At 40.8% G+C, this 22,530-nt stretch overlaps 1 protein-coding gene across 7 annotated transcripts in view; it reads right to left on the bottom strand.

Moving 5' to 3' along the window:
- Positions 1-22,530, bottom strand: part of FAF2 (Fas associated factor family member 2) — a 91,339-nt gene that overhangs the window by 40,183 nt on the left and 28,626 nt on the right. For all 7 annotated transcript variants that reach the window (XR_005358143.1, XR_005358146.1, XR_005358144.1 and 4 more), the window contains one exon: positions 14,192-14,260. Coding sequence is in view for 3 of the 7 variants with exons in the window: in XM_038534697.1 (XP_038390625.1) it covers positions 14,192-14,260 (69 nt within the window). In the remaining 4 variants the exon portion in view is untranslated. The remainder of the gene's footprint in view (positions 1-14,191; positions 14,261-22,530) is intronic.

Here is a 22,530-nt window from a genome sequence, read left to right on the forward strand (position 1 = left end):
CAAGTGTTTATCAACTGTGGTATATTCATAAAAGGGAATGCGATTTGACAATAAAAAGGAATAAAATGATACATACTACAACATGCATACATCTTGAAAACATGCTAAGTGAAATAAACCAGACACAAATAGACAAATACCCTCTGATGTCATTTATATGAAGTATCTAGAATAACCAAATTCTATAGAGACAAAAAGCGGAATTGTGGTTACCAGAGGGCAGGGGAAGAGGATAATAGGAAATAATCATTTAATAGGTACAGAGTTTCAGTTTGGGATGAAGAAAAAGTTCTGCAAATGGACAGTGGTCAGGTGGCACAATATAAATGTACTTAATGCAACAAAACTGTAAACCCCAAAATGGTTAAAATGGTAAACACAAAAAAAGGATGCAATACTGATATATGCTACAAATATGGATAAACATCGAAAATATTAAGTGAAAGAAGCCAGTCACCAAAGACCATGTAACTATGATTCCATTCACATGCAAGTCCAGAAAAGGGAAATCCATAAACAGAAAGTAGATAAGTAGTTGCTTAGGGGCATGGAGGGATAGAAGTTGGTGGGTAATAGTTTAAAGGGTACGGGTTTTTCCAGGGGGGGGGTAATGTCAATATTCTAAAATATTTTGGGGAAAATGTTTTAAAACTGATGGTGGTAATGGCTGATGGTGGTAATGAATATACTAAAAACTACTGAATTTCACATTTTAAATAGGTGAACTCTTTGGTATGTGAAATACATATCAATAATAAAGCTGTTATTTAAAACCCACAACTGACAGCAATAGTGCTCAATTATATAAATTAGATCTTCCAGGCAAAAAGTAGAATTTTGGAAAACTTCTGTTTGCCATTGTAAACCTGGCAATTTCTAATACTTTTTAATTTTTTTTTTATTTTTTTATTTATGATAGGCACACAGTGAGAGAGAGAGAGGCAGAGACACAGGCAGAGGGAGAAGCAGGCTCCATGCACCGGGAGCCCGACGTGGGACTCGATCCCGGGTCTCCAGGATCGCGCCCTGGGCCAAAGGCAGGTGCCAAACCGCTGCGCCACCCAGGGATCCCAATTTCTAATACTTTTTAAAAGCTTTTCTGATGAGTTTGGTGGTGTTATTAAGACATTAAATTATACAGTAAAATGTAACATTTAGGAAATCTGTATTAATTCAAGGAACCCTATTTTCCAAATAATCAATGCTTGAAGTTACAAAATCATGCAATGGTCAAAGATCCTTACAAAGTACAACATACATCAATTACTTTACAGTGGGACCTTAGGGAGGCAAGTGACAAGGGGAGTGACAAAGAAAAGTGACAAAGACAGCACAAAAAACAAAAAACAAAAAACAAAAAAAACAAAGACAGCACAAAGCACAAAGCCCAGGATGGTGAAAGAGAGATCAGATGTAGTCTTCAACACAGACAGAATCAAGTTAAACACTAAGTCAATTGCCACGCTGGAAGGATACTCAAGCAGTCCTATAGAGCATTTCACATGGCAGGGAACTGAGTACCTACTGCCAACTAACACCACTACCTTGCTAGATGTGCTTAGATTTCCTCTTTAAACTGGTACTCAACAGTTTGGCTTTTTACAAGACAACCATACCTACATAAGTAATGGGGGTGGTGGTGGGGAGGAGAAGCAGGTGGCAGACACCCAGATATTAATCTGCTGCTGCCAATTCCACTTTTGACTCATGATAGCCTTTAAGGAACCATTTATTCTTGGGAAACAAGTATGGGGGACATTCAACACAGGAAAGAACTAGAGGTATAACTTAAGAAAGAGATGACTGGATCGAGAGTCCTAATGCCACTCATGTCCAAATATTTTCTCCATAGGCAGAGTCAGGGCACAAAAGCAAGAGGTGAGTGGCCAGTGGGCTTCAAGGATGATGGGAGCTAATGAACTGATAAAAGTAGATCTTAGAAGTTTTCATTACAAGAAAAAAAAAAAAAAACTGTATGTATGGGGATCCCTGGGTGGCACAGCGGTTTGGCGCCTGCCTTTGGCCCAGGGCAGGATCCTGGAGACCCGGGATCGAATCCCACGTCGGGCTCCCGGTGCATGGAGCCTGCTTCTCCCTCTGCCTGTGTCTCTGCCTCTCTCTCTCTCTCTCTCTGTGACTATCATAAATAAATAAAAATTAAAAAAAAAAACAACTGTATGTATGTTGACAGATACCACTAACCAGACTTATTGTGGTGATCATTTTGCAATATAAATACTGAAATCATTATACCTAAAACTAATATAATGTTAAATACCAATTACACTTCAACAAAAACCATTTTTAATTAAAACAAATAAAAATTAAGGCTATACCTCAAAAAAATAATTGAAGAAAAGTGACGGCTCTCAAAAAACTGTGTGTGAAACTATCTACTAATTACATTAAAAAGACCATTCATGGGGCGCCCAGGGGTCAGCTGAACGTCCAACTCTTGATTTCCAGCTGGGGTCATGATCTCATCAGGGTTGTGGGTGTGAGCTCCAAGAGAGGCCCCTCACTCAGCATGGAGTCTGCTGGTCTCTCTCTCTGCTTCTCCCCACTGCTGGCAACATGTGTGCTCTCTCTTTAAAATAAATAGTATTTTTTATTTCTTTATTTTAAAGACTGTATTTATTTATTCATGAGAGACACAGAGAGAAAGAGGCAGAGACATAAGCAGAGGGAGAAGCAGGCTCCCTGCAGGGAGCCTCATGTAGGACTCAATCTCAAGACCCAAGGTGAAGGCAGACTGCTCAACCACTGAGCCACCCAGGTGCCCCAATAAATAATCTTTCAAAAAAAGACCATTCATAAGAAACTAAACAACAACAACAAAAATTGCAAGATAGATCAATCGATTTCAATGTAAAAGACAATGAAAAGTTGTTTTCTTTCTTAAATTCTACATATGAGAGGAGGGGCAAGATGGCCGGAGAGTAGGGTCTCCAAATCATGTGTCCCCACCAAATTACCTAGAAAACCTTCAAATCATCCTGAAAATCTACGAATTCGGCCTGAGATTTAAAGAGAGAACAGCTGGAATGCTACAGTGAGAAGAGTTCGTGCTTCTATCAAGGTAGGAAGACTGGGGAAAAAGAAATAAAGAAACAAAAGGCCTCCAAGGGGGAGGGGCCCCACGAGGAGCCAGGCTGAGGCCGGGGCCGAGTGTCTCCAGGACAGGAGAGCCCCGTCCTGGAGAAGCAGGAGCTGCACCAATCTTCCCAGGTGGAAAGGGGCTCACAGGGAGTTGGAGCAGGACCCCAGGAGGGCGGGGGTGCCCTCGGGCTCCCTGGGACAAGTAACAGAGGAACTGCGCCCCGGGAGAGTGCGCCGAGGTTCCTAGGGCTGCAGCACGCACGGCTGGACCCGGGAGCAGCCTGGAGGGGCTTGGGCCGCGGCTCCGCGGAGGGGGCTGCGCGGCTGGGAGCGCGAATCCAACAAGCGCAGGCCCTGGAGCACAGGGCGCCGGGACACAGCCCAGGATCCGGCCTACCCCCGGGGACAGGCAGAGGCCGGGAAGGCCCAGGACCACAAGGACGCTCCTGCCCCAATCTGAGCAGATCAGCGGCCCGCCCCGGAGCCTCCAGGCCCTGCAGAGGTAGAGCTCTGTAGTTACTGCAGGGGCTAAATCCAGGGCTCCAGAGCTGGCCGCTGCCACTGGGGTTGTTCCTCCTGGGGCCTCACGGGGTAAACAACCCCCACTAAGCCCTGCACCAGGCAGGGGGCTGAGCAGCCCCCCCAGGTGCTAACACCTGAAAATCAGCACAACAGGCCCCTCCCCCAGAAGACCAGCTAGACGGACAAGTTCCAGGGGAAGTCAAGGGACTTAAAGTATACAGAAACAGAAGATACTGCCCCGTGGTTTTGTTGTTGTTTTCGTTTTGTTTTTTTGTTAGTTTTTTTTTGTTTTGTTTTGTTTTGTTTTGTTTTTTTGCTTTTTGATTTCCTTCCCCCACCCTTTTTTCCCTTTCTTTTTCTTTTCTTTTTTTCTTCCTTTTTTCTTTTCTCTTTTTTCTTTTTTTTCTCTCTTTTTCTCCTTTTCCCAATACAACTTGCTTTTGGCCACTCTGCACTGAGCAAAATGACTAGAAAGAAACCTCACCTCAAAAGAAAGAATCAGAAACAGTCCTCTCTCCCACAGAGTTACAAAATCTGAATTACAATTCAAAGTCAGAAAGCCAATTCAGAAGCACTATTATACAGCTACTGGTGGCTCTAGAAAAAAGCATAAAGGCCTCAAGAGACTTCATGACTGCAGAATTTAGAGCTAATCAGGCAGAAATTAAAAATCAATTGAATGAGATGCAATCGAAACTAGAAGTCCTAACGACAAGGGTTAACGAGGTGGAAGAACGAGTGAGTGACATAGAAGACAAGTTGATAAAAAAAAAAAAAAAAAAAAGACAAGTTGATGGCAAAGAGGGAAACTGAGGAAAAAAGAGACAAACAATTAAAAGACCATGAAGATAGATTAAGGGAAATAAATGACAGCCTGAGGAAGAAAAACCTACGTTTAATTGGGGTTCCCGAGGGCGCCAAAAGGGACAGAGGGCCAGAATATGTATTTGAAAAAATCCTAGCTGAAAACTTTCCTAATCTGGGAAGGGAAACAGGCATTCAGATCCAGGAAATAGAGAGATCCCCCCCTAAAATCAATAAAAACTGTTCAACACCTCGACATTTAATAGTTAAGCTTGCAAATTCCAAAGATAAAGAGAAGATCCTTAAAGCAGCAAGAGACAAGAAATCCCTGACTTTTATGGGGAGGAGTATTAGGGTAACAGCAGACCTCTCCACAGAGACCTGGCAGGCCAGAAAGGGCTGGCAAGATATATTCAGGGTCCTAAATGAGAAGAACATGCAACCAAGAATACTTTATCCAGCAACGCTCTCATTCAAAATGGAAGGAGTGATAAAGAGCTTCCAAGACAGGCAGGAACTGAAAGAATATGTGACCTACAAACCAGCTCTGCAAGAAATTTTAAGGGGGACTCTTAAAATTCCCCTTTAAGAAGAAGTTCAGTGCAACAATCCACAAAAACAAGGACTGAATAGATATCATGGTGACACTAAACTCATATCTCTCAATAGTAACTCTGAACGTGAAGGCAATGACCCCATCAAAAGGTGCAGGGTTTCAGACTGGATAAAAAAGCAGGACCCATCTATTTGCTGTCTACAAGAGACTCATTTTAGAAAGAAGGACACCTACAGCCTGAAAATAAAAGGTTGGAGAACCATTTACCATTCAAATGGTCCTCAAAAGAAAGCAGGGGTAGCCATCCTTATATCAGATAAACTAAAATTTACCCCGAAGACTGTAGTGAGAGATGAAGAGGGACACTATATCATACTTAAAGGATCTATCCAACAAGAGGACTTAACAATCCTCAATATATATGCCCCGAATGTGGGAGCTGCCAAGTATATCAATCAATTAATAACCAAAGTGAAGAAATACTTAGATAATAATACACTTATACTTGGTGACTTCAATCTAGCTCTTTCTATACTCGATAGGTCTTCTAAGCACAACATCTCCAAAGAAACGAGAGCTTTAAATGATACACTGGACCAGATGGATTTCACAGATATCTACAGAACTTTACATCCAAACTCAACTGAATACACATTCTTCTCAAGTGCACATGGAACTTTCTCCAGAAGAGACCACATACTGGGTCACAAATCGGGTCTGAACCGATACCAAAAGATTGGGATCGTCCCCTGCATATTCTCAGACCATAATGCCTTGAAATTAGAACTAAATGACAACAAGAAGTTTGGAAGGACCTCAAACACGTGGAGGTTAAGGACCATCCTGCTAAAAGATGAAAGGGTCAACCAGGAAATTAAGGAAGAATTAAAAAGATTCATGGAAACTAATGAGAATGAAGATACAACCGTTCAAAATCTTTGGGATGCAGCAAAAGCTGTCCTGAGGGGGAAATACATCGCAATACAAGCATCCATTCAAAAACTGGAAAGAACTCAAATACAAAAGCTAACCTTACACATAAAGGAGCTAGAGAAAAAACATCAAATAGATCCTACACCCAGCAGAAGAAGAGAGTTAATAAAGATTCGAGCAGAACTCAACGAAATCGAGACCAGAAGAACTGTGGAACAGATCAACAGAACCAGGAGTTGGTTCTTTGAAAGAATTAATAAGATAGATAAACTATTAGCCAGCCTTATTAAAAAGAAGAGAGAGAAGACTCAAATTAATAAAATCATGAATGAGAAAGGAGAGATCACTACCAACACCAAGGAAATACAATTTTAAAAACATATTATGAACAGCTATACACCAATAAATTAGGCAATCTAGAAGAAATGGACGCATTCCTGGAAAGCCACAAACTACCAAAACTGGAACAGGAAGAAATAGAAAACCTGAACAGGCCAATAATCAGGGAGGAAATTGAAGCAGTCATCAAGAACCTCCCAAGACACAAAGGTCCAGGGCCAGATGGCTTCCCAGGGGAATTCTATCAAACGTTTAAAGAAGAAACCATACCTATTCTCCTAAAGCTGTTTGGAAAGCTAGAAAGAGATGGAGTACTTCCAAATTCGTTCTATGAGGCCAGCATCACCTTAATTCCAAAACCAGACAAAGACCCCACCAAAAAGGAGAATTACAGACCGATATCCCTGATGAACATGGATGCAAAAATTCTCAACAAGATACTAGCCAATAGGATCCAACAGTACATTAAGAAAATTATTCACCATGACCAAGTAGGATTTATCCCCGGGACACAAGGCTGGTTCAACACTCGTAAAAAAATCAATGTGATTGATCATATCAGCAAGAGAAAAACCAAGAACCATATGATCCTCTCATTAGATGCAGAGAAAGCATTTGACAAAATACAGCATCCATTTCTGATCAAAACTCTTCAGAGTGTAGGGATAGAGGGAACATTCCTCAACATCTTAAAAGCCATCTACAAAAAGCCCACAGCAAATATGATTCTCAATGGGGAAGCACTGGGAGCCTTTCCCTTAAGATCAGGAACAAAACAGGGATGTCCACTCTCACCACTGCTATTTAACATAGTACTGGAAGTCCTAGCCTCAGCAATCAGACAACAAAAAGACATTAAAGGCATTCAAATTGGCAAAGAAGTCAAACTCTCCCTCTTCACCGATGACATGATACTCTACATAGTAAACCCAAAAGTCTCCACCCCAAGATTGCTAGAACTCATACAGCAATTTGGTAGCGTGGCAGGATACAAAATCAATGCCCAGAAATCAGTGGCATTTCTATACACTAACAATGAGACCGAAGAAAGAGAAATTAAGGAGTCAATCCCACTTACAATTGGACCCAAAAGCATAAGATACCTAGGAATAAACCTAACCAAAGAGGTAAAGGATCTATATCCTAAAAACTATAGAACACTTCTGAAAGAAATTGAGGAAGACACAAAGAGATGGAAAAATATTCCATGCTCATGGAATGGCAGAATTAATATTGTGAAAATGTCGATGTTACCCAGGGCAATATACACGTTTAATGCAATCCCTATCAAAATACCATGGACTTTCTTCAGAGAGTTAGAACAAATTATTTTAAGATTTGTGTGGAATCAGAAAAGACCCTGAATAGCCAGGGGAATTTTAAAAAAGAAAACCCTATCTGGGGGCATCACAATGCCAGATTTCAGGTTGTACTACAAAGCTGTGGTCATCAAGACAGTGTGGTACTGGCACAAAAAGAGACACATAGATCAATGGAACAGAATAGAGAATCCAGGGATCCCTGGGTGGCGCAGCAGTTTGGCGCCTGCCTTTGGCCCAGGGCGCGATCCTGGAGACCCGGGATCGAATCCCACGTCAGGCTCCCTGCATGGAGCCTGCTTCTCCCTCTGCCTGTGTCTCTGCCTCTCTCTTTCTCTCTCTCTGTGAGACTATCATAAATAAATAAAAATTTATAAAAAAAAAAAAAAAGAATAGAGAATCCAGAAGTGGACCCTCAACTTTATGGTCAACTAATATTCGATAAAGGAGGAAAGACTATCCATCGGAAGAAAGACAGTCTGTTCAATAAATGGTGCTGGGAAAATTGGACAGCCACATGCAGAAGAATGAAACTAGACCATTGTCTTACACCATACACAAAGAGAAACTCAAAATGGATGAAAGATCTAAATGTGAGACAAGATTCCATCAAAATCCTAGAGGAGAGGGATCCCTGGGTGGCGCAGTGGTTTGGCGCCTGCCTTTGGCCCAGGGCGCGATCCTGGAGACCCGGGATCGAATCCCACATCGGGCTCCTGGTGCGTGGAGCCTGCTTCTCCCTCTGCCTGTGTCTCTGCCTCTCTCTCTTTCTCTCTGTGTGACTATCATAAATAAATAAAAATTTAAAAAAAAAAATCCTAGAGGAGAACACAGGCAACACCCTTTTATGAACTTGGTCACAGTAACTGCTTGAAAGATACATCCACGAAGGCAAAAGAAACAAAAGCAAAAATGAACTATTGGGACTTCATCAAGATAAGAAGCTTTTGCACAGCAAAGGATACAGTCAACAAAACTAAAAGGCGACCTACAGAATGGGAGAAGATATTTGCAAATGACATATCAGATAAAGAGCTAGTTTCCAAGATCTATAAAGAACTTATTAAACTCAACACCAAAGAAACAAACAATCCAATCATGAAATGGGCAAAAGACATGAACAGAAATCTCACTGAGGAAGACACAGACATGGCCAACATGCACATGAGAAAATGCTCTGCATCACTTGCCATCAGGGAAATACAAATCAAAACCACAATGAGATACACCACCTCACACTGGTGAGAATGGGGAAAATTAACAAGGCAGGAAACCACAAATGTTGGAGAGGATGCGGAGAAAAGGGAACCCCCTTACACTGTTGGTGGGAATGTGAACTGGTGCAGCCACTCTGGAAAACTGTGTGGAGGTTCCTCAAAGAGTTAAAACTAGATCTGCCCTACAACCCAGCAATTGCACTGTTGGGGATTTACCCCAAAGATTCAGATGCAATGAAACGCCGGGACAACCTGCACCCCGATGTTTATAGCAGCAATGGCCACAATAGCCGAACTGTGGAAGGAGCCTCGGTGTCCATCGAAAGATGAATGGATAAAGAAGATGTGGTTTATGTATACAATGGAATATTACTCAGCCATTAGAAACGACAAATACCCACCATGTGCTTCAACGTGGGTGGAACTGGAGGGTATTATGCTGAGTGAAATAAGTCAATCGGAGAAGGACAAACATTATATGGTCTCATTCATTTGGGGAATATAAATAATAGTGAAAGGGAATATAAGGGAAGGGAGAAGAAATGTGTGGGAAATATCAGACAGGGAGACAGAACATAAAGACTCCTAACTCTGGGAAACGAACTAGGGGTGCTAGAAGGGGAGGAGGGCGGGGGGTGGGAGTGAATGGGTGACGGGCACTGGGGGTTATTCTGTATGTTGGTAAATTGAACACCAATAAAAAATAAATTTAAAAAAATTCTACATATGAGTAAAACCATATGGCATTTGTCATTCTCTGACTTATTTTGCTTAACATAATACACTCTTGTTCCACCCACATCATTGCAAATCACAAAATTTCATTCTTTTTCATGGCTAATATCCCATTGTGTGTGTGTGTGTGTGTATGTGTGTGTATACATACACCCCATCTTCTTTATCCATTCATCAATGGACATTTGGGCTATTGATAATGCTGCTATAAACACTGGAGGGCATGTAGCCCTTTCAATCTGTAGTTTTGTATCCTTTGGGTAAATACCTAATAGTGCAATTGGTGGATTGTAGGGTAGTTCTACTCTTAACTTTTTGAAGAATCTCCAGTGTTTTCTAGAGCAGCTGCACCAGTTTGCATTCCTACCAACAGTGCAAGAGGGTTCACCAAATCCTTGCCAACATCTGTTGTTTCTTGTGCTGTTCACTTTAGCCATTCTGACAGCTGTGAGGTGGTATCTCATTGTGGTTTTGATTTGTATTCCCCCTATGATGAATGATGTTGAGCATCTTTTTATGTGTCTGTTAGACACTGAGATGTCTTTTTTGGAAAAATGTCTATTCATGTCTTCTGCCCATTTCTTAACAGGATTATTTGGTTTCTGGGTGTTGAGTCTGATAAGTTCTTTATAGATTTTGCATACTAAACCCTTTATCAGAGATGTTGTTTGCAAATATCTTCTCCCATTCTTTTTAGTTTTGTTGATTATTTTATCCATATATATATATTTTTTAACATTTATATTTATTCATGAGAGAGACAGACTGAGAGAGAGGGGCAGAGACATATGCCGAGGGAGAAGCAGGCTCCCCGGAAGAAGCCGGATTCGAGACTCAATCCTGGATCCCGCATCATGACCTGAGCAGAAGGCAAGTGCCCAACCGCTGAGCCACCCAGGCATCCCCTTATTTGTTTAAAAGAAATTTGAAATAAGTATTGCAAAATGTCTGGCTTTCAGGAGCTGGATGGTAGGTACATGGTTTTTCACTTTATATTTTTCTCTTTTAAAATATGAATTAAACAAATTTATTTCATGGGACGCCTGGGTGGCTCAGTGTCAAGTTGAGCATCTGCCTTCGGCTCAGGACATGATTCTAGTCCCAGGATCAAGTCCCACACCAGGCTCCCTGCATGGAGCTTGCTTCTCCCTCTGCCTGTGTTTCTGTCTCTATGTGTCTCTCATGAATTAAACAAACAAACAAAAAAAATTATATATATATATATATACACACACACACACACACACATATATATTTCATAACGTTAATGGAACATTATTAAGACACAAAAACCTCAATACATATCTATATGAAATAAAATGAAAAATTAATATGAAAATAATAAACAAAAAAACAAGATATGAGGAATTCCATGTATGTTCCTAAATAACTTTTGGGTCAAAGAAAATCTAAACTTTAAAAATATATTTTCAGAAGAAATTCATAACCTTAAATGCAAGAAAGAACACAAATAAATTAACCAAGCTATAAAAATCAATATGCTAAAAAAAGAGTACAGATCTAAAAGAAGTGTGAAAATATTTTTTTTTTTAATTTTTTGGGTTTTTTTTTTAGATTTTTCTTAAATTAAAAAAAAAAAAGCACAGAAAAAAGGAGCTGATAAATACAAGAGCTTTTCATAAACCAAACACATAAACAATAAAATAAACCAGTCTCCATCAAGTCTCACTTATTAAGAAGGGAAAAAAGAAGTGGTGCCTGGGTGAAACAGTTGGTTAAGTGTCTCTGCCTTCAGTTCGGGTCATAAGTTCAGGGTTCTGGGATGAAGCCCATCATGGGCTCAAGGGGGAGTCTGCTTCTCCCTCTTCCTCTGCTTCTCTCCCCACCTGTACACAAGCTCTCTCTCTCAAATGAATAAAATCTTAAAAAAAATAAAAATAAAAAAAAGAGAAGGGGCAACAATAGATACAGAAAAGAGCAGAAGATATGTTCCTTTGTATAGCCTATGTAAAAAAAAAAAGAGAGAGAGAGAGAAAATCTCTGAGAAAAAAGCATCTTCTAAGAAAGCTTATCAAGAAAGATGTAGTAAAGGGGCACCTGGATGGCTCAGTTGGTTTAACATCTGCCTTCGGTTCAGGTCATGATCCCAGGGTCCTGGGATTGAGCCCCATGTCAGGCTCCCTGCTCAATGGGGAGTCTGTTTCTCCCTCTCCCTCTGCCCCTCCCCTGCTTGTCCTCTGTCTCTCTCTCAAATAAATAAATAAATAAAATATTAAAAGAGAAAGATATAGCAAATTATGAATGATGGGGGGAAACTTGAAAAAGTTAAAAGAAAATTGGCAGAAATAAATTTTCATGTGCTTTCTTTCAAATCTACGCTATGTACACTTTTCAATTCATTTTATCAAGTCAGTCATCTTATAAAGCCAGCACATGCTTGAAATAAAAATCTAACAAGGAGATAGCACAAAATTATCATACAGAGCAACATCATTCATTCCCTCTGTCTAAAACACATTCCCTGCCCCAAATGCTCATATTCATCATTCAGGTGTCAGCTCAAATATAACCTCCTCAGAAATGCCTTACTTTACCACCCTATTTAGAATAACTCTCAGATCCTGTGACATTTTCTACACTCATCTTATTCACAGCATTTATTACAAATTGAAATTATCTAGAATTAAGCTCCACGGGAGTAGGATATTAATCTTGTTCTCTGGTATAGTGCCAGACCTAGAATTTAGTTGCTCAAAAGTGTGTTGAATAACTAAATATAACTCAGGAATATTTTATGAAATCTAGCACCCTCTTCAATTAACATACTATAATTAAAACAGTAATCTCAACAGAGATCGTATGAATATACTAAAATTGGAAAATAGTTGGCAGATATTTATTGAATGCCTAATGATGTGCTGGAATGTTTCAGATGCTAGGAAGACAGCAGTTATTAACAAAACCAAAAAATAGGGGCAGCCTCGGTGGCGCAGCAGTTTAGCGCCACCTGCAGCCTAGGGCATGATCCTGGAGACCCTGGATCGAGTCCCACGTCAGGCTCCCTGCATGGTGCCTGCTTCTCCCTCTGCCTGTGTCTCTGCGCCTCTCTCTCTCTCTCTCTCTCTCTCTCTGTGTCTCTGTGTCTCTATGAATAAATAAATAAATAATCTTAAAAAAAAAATCTCTGCTCTCATGGAGCTTACTAATCTCTAGTGATGTATCTCAAAACAACATCACACTCGATAATAAAACATTAGAGGCCAATGTTTGCTATTATTACTAAGTGACACTGTTGTTCTAGAAATTCAATGATCAAGTAAAAGAAATAAAAGATCTATATATGGGGGAAAAAATCAAGAGTTGCAGATGACACAGCTAGCTACCAAGAAAATATAAAAGAATAAACTATAAAATATGCAATAAGAGGTTCGTTCACATTAAGGTATTTAGTTACAAACCAAATACATAAAAATCAAGTTTTTCCAAAGAGCCACTGAGAAAAAAATAAAGAGGGAGATCATTACACAGAGGGATCTGGTCATTATCCTTTTTAATTTTTTTTATTTTATTTTTTAAAAGATTTTATTTATTCATTCATGAGAGACACAGAGAGAGAGAGGCAGAGACACAGGCAGAGGGAGAAGCAGATTCCAGGAGGGAGCCTGACGTGGGACTCGATCCCAGGTCTCCAGGATCACACCCTGGGCCGAAGACGGCGCTAAACTGCCGAGCAACCCAGGTTTCCCAGTCATCATCCCTTTTATTTTTTTAAGATTTTATTTTATTCATGAGAGACACAGAGAGAGGCAGAGACACAGGCAGAGGGAGAAGCAGGCTCCATGCAAGGAGCCTGATGTGGGACTCGATCCTGGAACTCCGGGATCATACCCCGAGCAAAAGACAGATGCTCAACTGCTGAGCCACGGGGTATCCTCGGTCATCATCTTTTATAAAATTTTATAATACACTTTTCTTCTAAAGATTTTTTTTTTTTTTTTAATTCATGACAGACAGAGATAGAGAGAGGCAGAGGCACAGGCAGAGGGAGAAGCAGGCTCCATGCAGGGAGCCTGAGGCGGGACTTGATCCCAGGTCTCCAGGATCACAACCTGGGCTGAAGGCGGCACTAAACCACTGGGCCATTGGGGCTGCCCTTTTCTAAAGATTTTATTTACTTAGAGAGAGAGAGAGAGAGAGAGAGAGAGAATCTGGGGGGGGGGGGGGGTTTAAAGAGAGAAGCAGATTCCCACCGAGGGGGAAGCTCCATATAGGGATCAATCCCAGGACCCTGGAATCATGACTGGAACCAACGACAGATACTTAACTCACTACGCCACTCAGGTGCCCCTTAATTTTATAATAAACTTTGATCATAATTTTTTTAAAAAGATTTTATTCATTTATTCATGAAAGACAGAGAGAGAGGCAGACATAGGCAAAGGGAGAAGCAGACTCCCCATAGGGAGCCTGATGGGGGACTTAATCCCAGGACCACACCCTGAGCCAAAGGCAGACACTCAACCACCCAGCCACCCAGGTGTCCACTGTGATCATAATTTTTATCTTTCCTACACATTTAAAGACTAAAGAGTTATAAATTTGAAGGAAAAAGAAACTATGAAGAGAGAATTCTTGCTGTGGAAAAGTGGTCTTTGGTTCATCAAACCAGGAAAAAAGAAATAAGCTCAGAATGAATTCCAGTATACCTCTATGTTCCAGTTATGCTGTTCCAAGGTATGGCGACATTGATCCATAGATTCTATGCCAGTCAGATCCTGAAAAGAAGGAAAAACCAAAAACTTACTTAGGGAGAAACCAACAGTATATAGGTAGATATTTCCCTAATACTTATGAATGCTGCTGGGAAACTACATTGAAAAGTATTGAAGATAGGTCTTCAAAGATGGCAAAAATGTCACTATTCAGAATTTATCTAGTCAGTTATAGCAGGTATTACTCCTATAGAACAAAAGAATGAGTTTCTTACCATTTAAAACTTCAAGGCTTTCAATTAAGATAACTAGTGATTAAAATCAATTTCTCCTCTCAAATTTAAGTTTAAAAAAATTAAATATTTCTTCAACCACTGGGTCCAGCAAAATATTCTTTAATTCAACACTTGTTTATAATACATAATAATATAAAAATACAAGTTTCCTGAGAAAAGGTAATGCCTTTCAATAACTTACATCATTTTGCCTACTAGCATATAACCTACCTTATAACATGAACTGTGTAAAACTGAGTCTGTTATTCATAGACTTCCCTATTTTTTTTAAAGATTTATTTATTTATTATTTATTCATGAGAAACACACAAAGAGAGAGGCAGAGACACAGGCAGAGGGAGAAGCAGGCCCCTCACAGGGAGCCCGATGAGGGACCCGATCCCACACTCTGGGATCACGCCCTGAGCCGAAGGCAGACACCCAACCGCTGAGTCACCCAGGTGTCCCACTTAGATTTCCCTATGGTATTTTTCCCTTTTCCCTTCTCCTTGGACTGTTCTCAGATTTCACTTTGTTCCTTCTCTGGCTCCTCGTCTTCCACCCCTCTACATGGAATGTCCTTTCATCTCTCTATACCTCCCCCTCCCTGGAAATCTTATTTAAAGATTGTTTGTATGTATATATGTATGTACTGAGAGGGGAGCAGGGAATCTGAAGCAGACTCTGTACTAAGCGTGGAGCCCGACATGAGGCTCAATCTCATGACCCTGAAATCATGACCTGAACCAAAACCAAGAGTCAGACACTGAACCAACTAAGCCACTCAGGTGCCTCAACCTCCACACCCACAATCTCATTTAATTCTTAGTCTTTAACTGCCCTTTCTACTCAGATGACTCTTAATTTAATCCCTGGGCCTGCCATCTCTTCTGAAGTTTATAATAACCAGAAATTTGCACAAAGCTAAATCCTAGACTTCTTTTGAGGTCTAATACAAAAGCCAAATCCATCCATCCATCCATCCTTTCATATAACAAATGTCTATTGTTATTGTCTATTCTATATACTGCTTACTATGCCCAAAAGATACATACAGAAATGAATAGGATAAAGTCTCTGTTCTAAAGAAATTCCTCTTAACAACCAGCAAGCAGCAGGAGAAAGAGACTGATCTCAACCTCACAATATTGTGGTAACATGCACTTCTGAATCAGGAGCCTGAGGTTCCGCCTTATTTCTGTACCCTATAACCATGGACACGCTTTAACCCCTTAGGATTTAATTCTAAAATATTTTAGTAGGACACCTGGGTGGTTCAGTAGTTAAGCATCTGCCTTTGGCTCAGGTCTTGATCCTAGGGTCCTGGAATTAAGTCCTGCATCGGGCTCTCCATAGAGAACCTGCTTCTCCCTCTACCTATGTCCCTGCCTGTCTCTTATGAATAAGTAAAGTCTTTAAAAATAATAATAATGATGATAATAGGGAAGCCTGGGTGGCTCAGCGGTTGAGTGTCTGCCTTCGGCTCAGGATATGATCCCGGATTAGGATCCAGTCCCGTGTCGGGCTTCCTGCAGGGATCCTGCTTCTCCCTCTGCCTGTGTCTCTACCTCTCTCTCTGTGTCTCTCATGAATATATAAATAAAATATTTAAATAGAATAAATAATAAAAGATTTAGTTTCCTTTATGTGCACCATAAGGGACTTAGTTTTTGGACTGATTGTCCTTTCCAGACCTTAAAAAAACAAAAAACCTGAAGTTTGTATTATTTAGGTATGCAATTGTTTATTTTTTAAAAACCCAACTAATATGTAAATTTTGATAGGAAAAAGTGTTTTTATGTTTAAAATACTGTACAAATTTCTTTTTTGGGGCAGCCTAGGTGGCTCAGCGGTTTAGCGCCGCCTTCAGCCCAGCCAGAGCCTCAAGTCCCGCATCAGGCTCCCTGCATGGAGCCTGCTTCTCCCTCTGCCTATGTCTCTGTGTCTCTCATGAATAAATAAATAAAATCTTTAAAAAAAAAAAAACAAATTTCTTTTTTTTTTTTTTTTTAAGATTTGTTTATTTATTCATTCAGAGAGAGAGAAATAGGCAGAGACACAGGCAGAGGGAGAAGCGGGCTCCATGCAGGAAGCCCGATGCGGGACTCGATCCGGGGTCTCCAGGATCACGCCCTGGGCTGCAGGCGGCGCTAAACCGCTGCACCACGGGGGCTGTACAAAATTCAAAACTGAAATTGGAAAGCTCTTTTAATTACTCTAGAGCTCTATTAATTAGACCCATTGGCTTTGGGGCAGCTGAGTGGCTCAGTTGGTTAAGTGTCCAACTTAGGTCATGAGATCGAGCCCCACATCAGGCTCTGTGCTAAGTGTAGAGACAAAGAATTCTCTATCCCTGTCTTTCCCCAGCCCTCTTACAAAAAAAAAAAAAAAAAAGAACCACTGGCTTTCACAGTTCTAACAGTCTGGACTTTAGTTTTGACCATTCCAGGCCTCTTCTCAATTTGGCTACTGCCGACTTTTCTCTTAACTTCCAGTTTTCTCACAGCTTTTTGCAGAAGACTGGGACATCCAGGGTTTCCCCTCCTCATATACATTCTCTTTAAGAATTAGACTCTACTGGGCAGCCTGGGTGCTCAGCGGTTTGGCGCCACCTTCAGCCCAGGGCGCAATCCTGGGGTCCGGGGAATCAAATCCTGCATTGGGCTCCCTGCATGGAGCCTGCTTCTCCCTCTGCCTGTGTCTCTGCCTCTCTCTCTCTGTGTCTCTCATGAATAAATAAATATCATCTTAAAAAAAAAAAAAAAAGAATTAGACTCTACTCAGGTGCCTGGGTGGGTCAGTCACTTAAGTGTCTGCCTTGGCTCAGGTCATGATCCCAGGGTCCTGGGATCAAGCCTCACATCAGGCTACCCGCTCAGCAGGGAGTCTGCTTCTCCCTCTCCCTCCTCCCCTCTGCTCATGCTCTCTCTCAAATAAATAAATAAAATCTAAAAAAAATAAAATAAAATAAAAGGTTTAGACTACTTTTACCTTCTCAGGGTGAATGGCCATTCTGCTCTAAATGGTTTTCTATCTCTCTTATGTAACTATTATCTTCTACCTTCTACCATGATTATTATTTTTCTAAAAAGAAATTTATTTTTCTATGAGAAAGAGGGGGAGAGAACAACCAGGGAGAGTGGCAGAAGGGAGGGGGTTGTAGACTCCCTGCTGAGCAGGGAGCCCGATGTGGGGCTCAATCCCAGGACCTGAGCTGAAGGCAGACACTTCACCCACTGAGCCACCCAGGCGCCCCTACCATGATTATTTATACTCATTCTATTACCTTATCAGAGGATACAAGCTCCTTGAGAGCAAGATCTGGGATATATCTATAGCACAGAGTAACTTAAAAAGTTATAGAAAAAGTCCAAATTAAAAAGACCTTTATGTAAGCTTTGGTAATTGTCATTATAAAATTTTTTTTTAATTTTTATTTATTTATGATAGTCACAGAGAGAGAGAGAGAGAGGCAGAGACACAGGCAGAGGGAGAAGCAGGCTCCATGCACCGGGAGCCTGATGTGGGATTCGATCCTGGGTCTCCAGGATCGCGCCCTGGGCCAAAGGCAGGCGCCAAACCGCTGCGCCACCCAGGGATCCCTGCGCCACCCAGGGATCCCTAATTGTCATTATAAACTGAAATCCTCTAGACATTCTCATCAAGTCTCATTACATACTAATACCTTGGCGCTTAAAATTCCAAATGTTTTGAATAGATGTTAAGCTGGCTGTTAAAACACAAATTTGCAGAATCTTCCTGAAGATCAGTAAGTCACAGATGAAGCCCAGGAATCTTTTTTTTTTTTTTTTTTCTTTAAGCTCCTCAATGAATCCTAATGTATAGCCAGGCTAGGAAATTCATGGTAATATATAGTTCTACCCAGGACAAGAGATTATACTATATGTCACTTACTTTTTTTTTTTTTTTTTTTAGAAAAAGAGAAACATTATAGGAGAGATCAGTAATTGCTCAATATATCTTCAATATACTGAAATACCCTAATTTGCATGCAAAACTCTTGTAAGTAGTGCATCAGGGTAAACTGGAAGTCCAACTGAACAAGCCTGCTTTTGATCACTACTGGTGAGTACTAAAACCATGCACTAGGAATAATGCAATGATGGACACACCTAGGACAGGACTATTTATTTATCTATCAACAAATGTTCACTGACCCAGTATTCTAGATACTCAGGATACAAATTCAGTTCCTGCACTCATTAAGTTTATATCCTACCAGAGGCAGACTGACCAAAACAAATCACACGCATAGAGCAAATAAATAAACACTCTTTTAGGGTAGGGGATTCCTTTGGATTGAGGAAAAGCCTCTAAAAGGAGCTAACATTTCAGCACTAAGCTGGTGAAAGGTAAGGGTCCATTCATGGAAAAATATGCAGAAAGAGTAGTCTGGGCAGGACAACAAGTGCAAAAACAAGTGCAAATGGATATATGACACTATGACACATTTCAGCAGAAAGCTGGTGAAAGGTAAGGGTCCATTCATGGAAAAATATGCAGAAAGAGTAGTCTGGGCAGGACAACAAGTGCAAAACCAACAAGTGCAAATGGATATATGACACTATGTATTTGTCAAAGCTCACAGAACTTTATAGCAGAGTGAATCTTAATGCAACTAAATTTAAAAAAATCATTTAAAAGGTCAGAGGATCCTAAGATGGAACACAGATTACGTACGACAAAATAATTTAATTATGTTATAAATACATGGAAACAACTTCAATGAAGGGGGTGAAGCATAAAGGAACTAATGTAAATACCTGTGGAAATGAATGGAGTCTGTAAGACTACAGGCAAAGGAAACTCCACATAAGAGCTGTTCTCCAGTGGATACAGCTGTTTGCCACTGGGTGTTAATTTTAAAGCCACTATATCTATAAACATACAGGGGGACACCTGGGTGGCTCAGCAGCTGAGCGTCTGAGCGTCTGCGCCTGAGCGTCTGCGCGTCTGCCTCAGGGCGTGATCCTGGGGCCCCAGGATGGAGTCCTGCATTCCGCTCCCTGCAGGCCCCGGGATGGAGTCCTGCATTCTGCTCCCTGCAGGAAGCTGGCTTCTCCCTCAGCCTAGGTCTTTACTTTCTATCTCTTGTGAATAAATAAATTAATCTAAAAAAAAAAAAACCCACATATACCATATACAGGAACTGAACAATTAAGTTAACAGATGGCAGGGAGCCAGTTTTCTCAGGGTTGAAGTGGGAAATTACAGATAACCAAGGGCAGAAGAAGTCTAGAATGATCTATGTGGTAATGGATTAGAGTTGGAGACATCTGAATCAACTCATGTTTAGTTTAATACAGAATGGTTATAGACAGAAGTAGTTAACTTAGTGTATATATGTACTTGCTCCATCAGCTCAGAGATCCTAGAAGCACAACACACACACCAGTAACAAGCACACAGAATGCCCAAATTTCAGTTGCTAAACCATTCTCCAAAAAAAGGAACCAAGTTCCTTGGAGAAATGGGTGATCCTAGGACTAGGGCAGGAAATACACAAGTGAGCCTAGAGAATCTCCTAGTGCCAAAAAGTAAGGAAGTGCCCCAAAGAACCCCATAATGATGGAGGTATATCAAGAAGAGTCAACTCAAAGAGCTGCCAGAGGCCAAATCTGAGTACCAAAATACAAAACAGTCATAGATTATAATCATAAATACAAAATAAATATCCTGAAGTCCACATAAATACATAACTGAATAAATATGGGAGAACAAACATCCTGTGCAAAACAAATCCAAAAGACTGTGTAGATACTATGCGTTCAAGGAAGCAGAGCATAACTCTCTACTCCTTAAGTGTGAGCTATGTGCAGTGACTTTCTTCCAGAAGAGTACAATACGGGAAAGGAGGGGAAAAGATTAACTTTATAGTTGAGAAACCCTACAACACACTACCAACACTACCACAACCAGGTGATCAAGTCAATGTCAATGGTGATAAATCGTGTTGACATTATGTACCCTTGATAAGATATAATAAAAAAGCACTTTACCTCTGTGGTATTCCTTCCCAAAAATCCATAACTGTCACCCAATCATGAGAAAAACATCAGACAGATTCCAACTAAGGAATATTCCACAAAATACCTGACTAGTACTCCTGAAAACTGCCAAAATCATCAAAAACAAGGAACGTGGGGCAGCCCCGGTGGCTCAGCGGTTTAGTGCCACCTTCAGCCCAGGGTGTGATCCTGGAGACCCAGGTTTGAGTCCCACATCGGGCTCCCTGCATAGAGCCTGCTTCTCCCTCTGCCTGTGTCTCTGCCCCTCTCTCTCCCTCTCTCTCTCTCATGAATAAAATCTTAAAAAAAAAAAAAAAAAACCACAAGGAACGTCTGAGAAACTGTGACAGCCAAGAGGAGCCCAAGGAAAGTTGGGTACTAAGGGTAATATGGTATCTGAGATGGGGTCCTAGAACAGGAAAAAAAAAAAATTAGGTAAAAAGAAGGAAATCTGATTAAAGTAGGGACTTGAGTTAATGTATCAATATTGGTTGTAACAAGAGTAACCAAATTAATGATGTAACATGTTAATAAGAAACACTGAGTGAAGGGATCCCTGGGTGGCGCAGCGGTTTAGCGCCTGCCTTTGGCCCAGGGCGCGATCCTGGAGACCCGGGATCGAATCCCACGTCGGGCTCCCTGCATGGAGCCTGCTTCTCCCTCTGCCTGTGTCTCTGCCTCTCCCTCTGCCTGTGTCTCTGCCTCTCTCTCTCTGTGTGACTATCATAAAAAAAAAAATTAAAAAAAAAAAAAAAAAGAAACACTGAGTGCAGGGGACATGGGGAGTTATGTACTATTTTCCCAACTTTTCTATAAATCTAATTCTGAAGTAGAAAGATTACTTGAGCAAGAAAAAACAAAAGTGGGAGAACACTTCTAATGCAGAACAAACTTGGCAAGCTGGCAAATAAGGTCTCAGAAGGCAGGGGAGAACACTCATCTAGAGTGGCATTTCTCAGTTTGACTTGCATACCTGAAGTACCTGAGGGGAATCTACAGAAGTCTAGACCTCTACCACAAGCATTTTATTTTATTTTATTTTATTTTATTTTATTTTTATTATTTTATTTTATTTTATTTTTTAATTTTTTTTCCACAAGCAATTTAATCAGACTCACTGAGTACATAGCCGTGGCACAAATTTTTTCCGAGGGGAGTAGGAATTTCCAGGTGATTCTAATGTACAGGGCTGAGAATCAGGAACCAAGAGCTTTAATTCTAAGTCCAGTAGAAGTGTCATGATCATACGTAGATTTTTTAAAAAGTCATTCCGGGGATCCCTGGGTGGCGCAGCGGTTTGGCGCCTGCCTTTGGCCCAGGGCGTGATCCTGGAGACCCGGGATCGAATCCCACATCAGGCTCCCAGTGCATGGAGCCTGCTTCTCCCTCTGCCTGTGTCTCTGCCTCTCTCTCTCTCTCTGTGACTATCATAAATAAATAAAAAAAAAAGTTAAAAAAAAAAAAATTAAAAAAAAAAAAAAAAAGTCATTCCGGCCCGTATGAAGAATTAATTGCAGAGGGCATGAAGGAGAGCAAAAACACTAGCTAAGAGACTATACAGAAGTCCAAGGACAAGAGAATGGCAATTTAGAATAGGATGGTAGCAGTGAAGAGGGAAAGAAGAGGACAGATTTGGGGTATATTGTAAAGCTAGAGCCAAAAGGACTGGATGATAAAGATGCAGGGTGGAAGAGAAGTACTAAGATGTACTCAAGTTTAAATGATTGTGTCATTTGCTAACAATGAGGAAAACTGTTGAAATAATTTTGCATCTCTTTGTGAGAAAAACTTACTGCTGGTAAAGCAAAGTGGCTTTTTAAAGATTTGTTAATTTTAGAGAGAGAGTGCAAGTGGGGGGAGGGCAGAGGGTGAGAGAGAGAGGAGAAGAGAAACACTCCCAGCTGAGTGTAGAGCTGGGCACAGGTCTCACTACTCTGAAATCAAGACTGCCACTTAACTGACAGAGCCACTCAGACACTCCTGGTAAAGCAAACAGATTGCCAAAGATGAATGCACTCTATGCTAAATG

Source organism: Canis lupus, chromosome 4 (assembly GCF_011100685.1).
Source record: "Canis lupus familiaris isolate Mischka breed German Shepherd chromosome 4, alternate assembly UU_Cfam_GSD_1.0, whole genome shotgun sequence".
Taxonomy (NCBI): domain Eukaryota; kingdom Metazoa; phylum Chordata; class Mammalia; order Carnivora; family Canidae; genus Canis; species Canis lupus.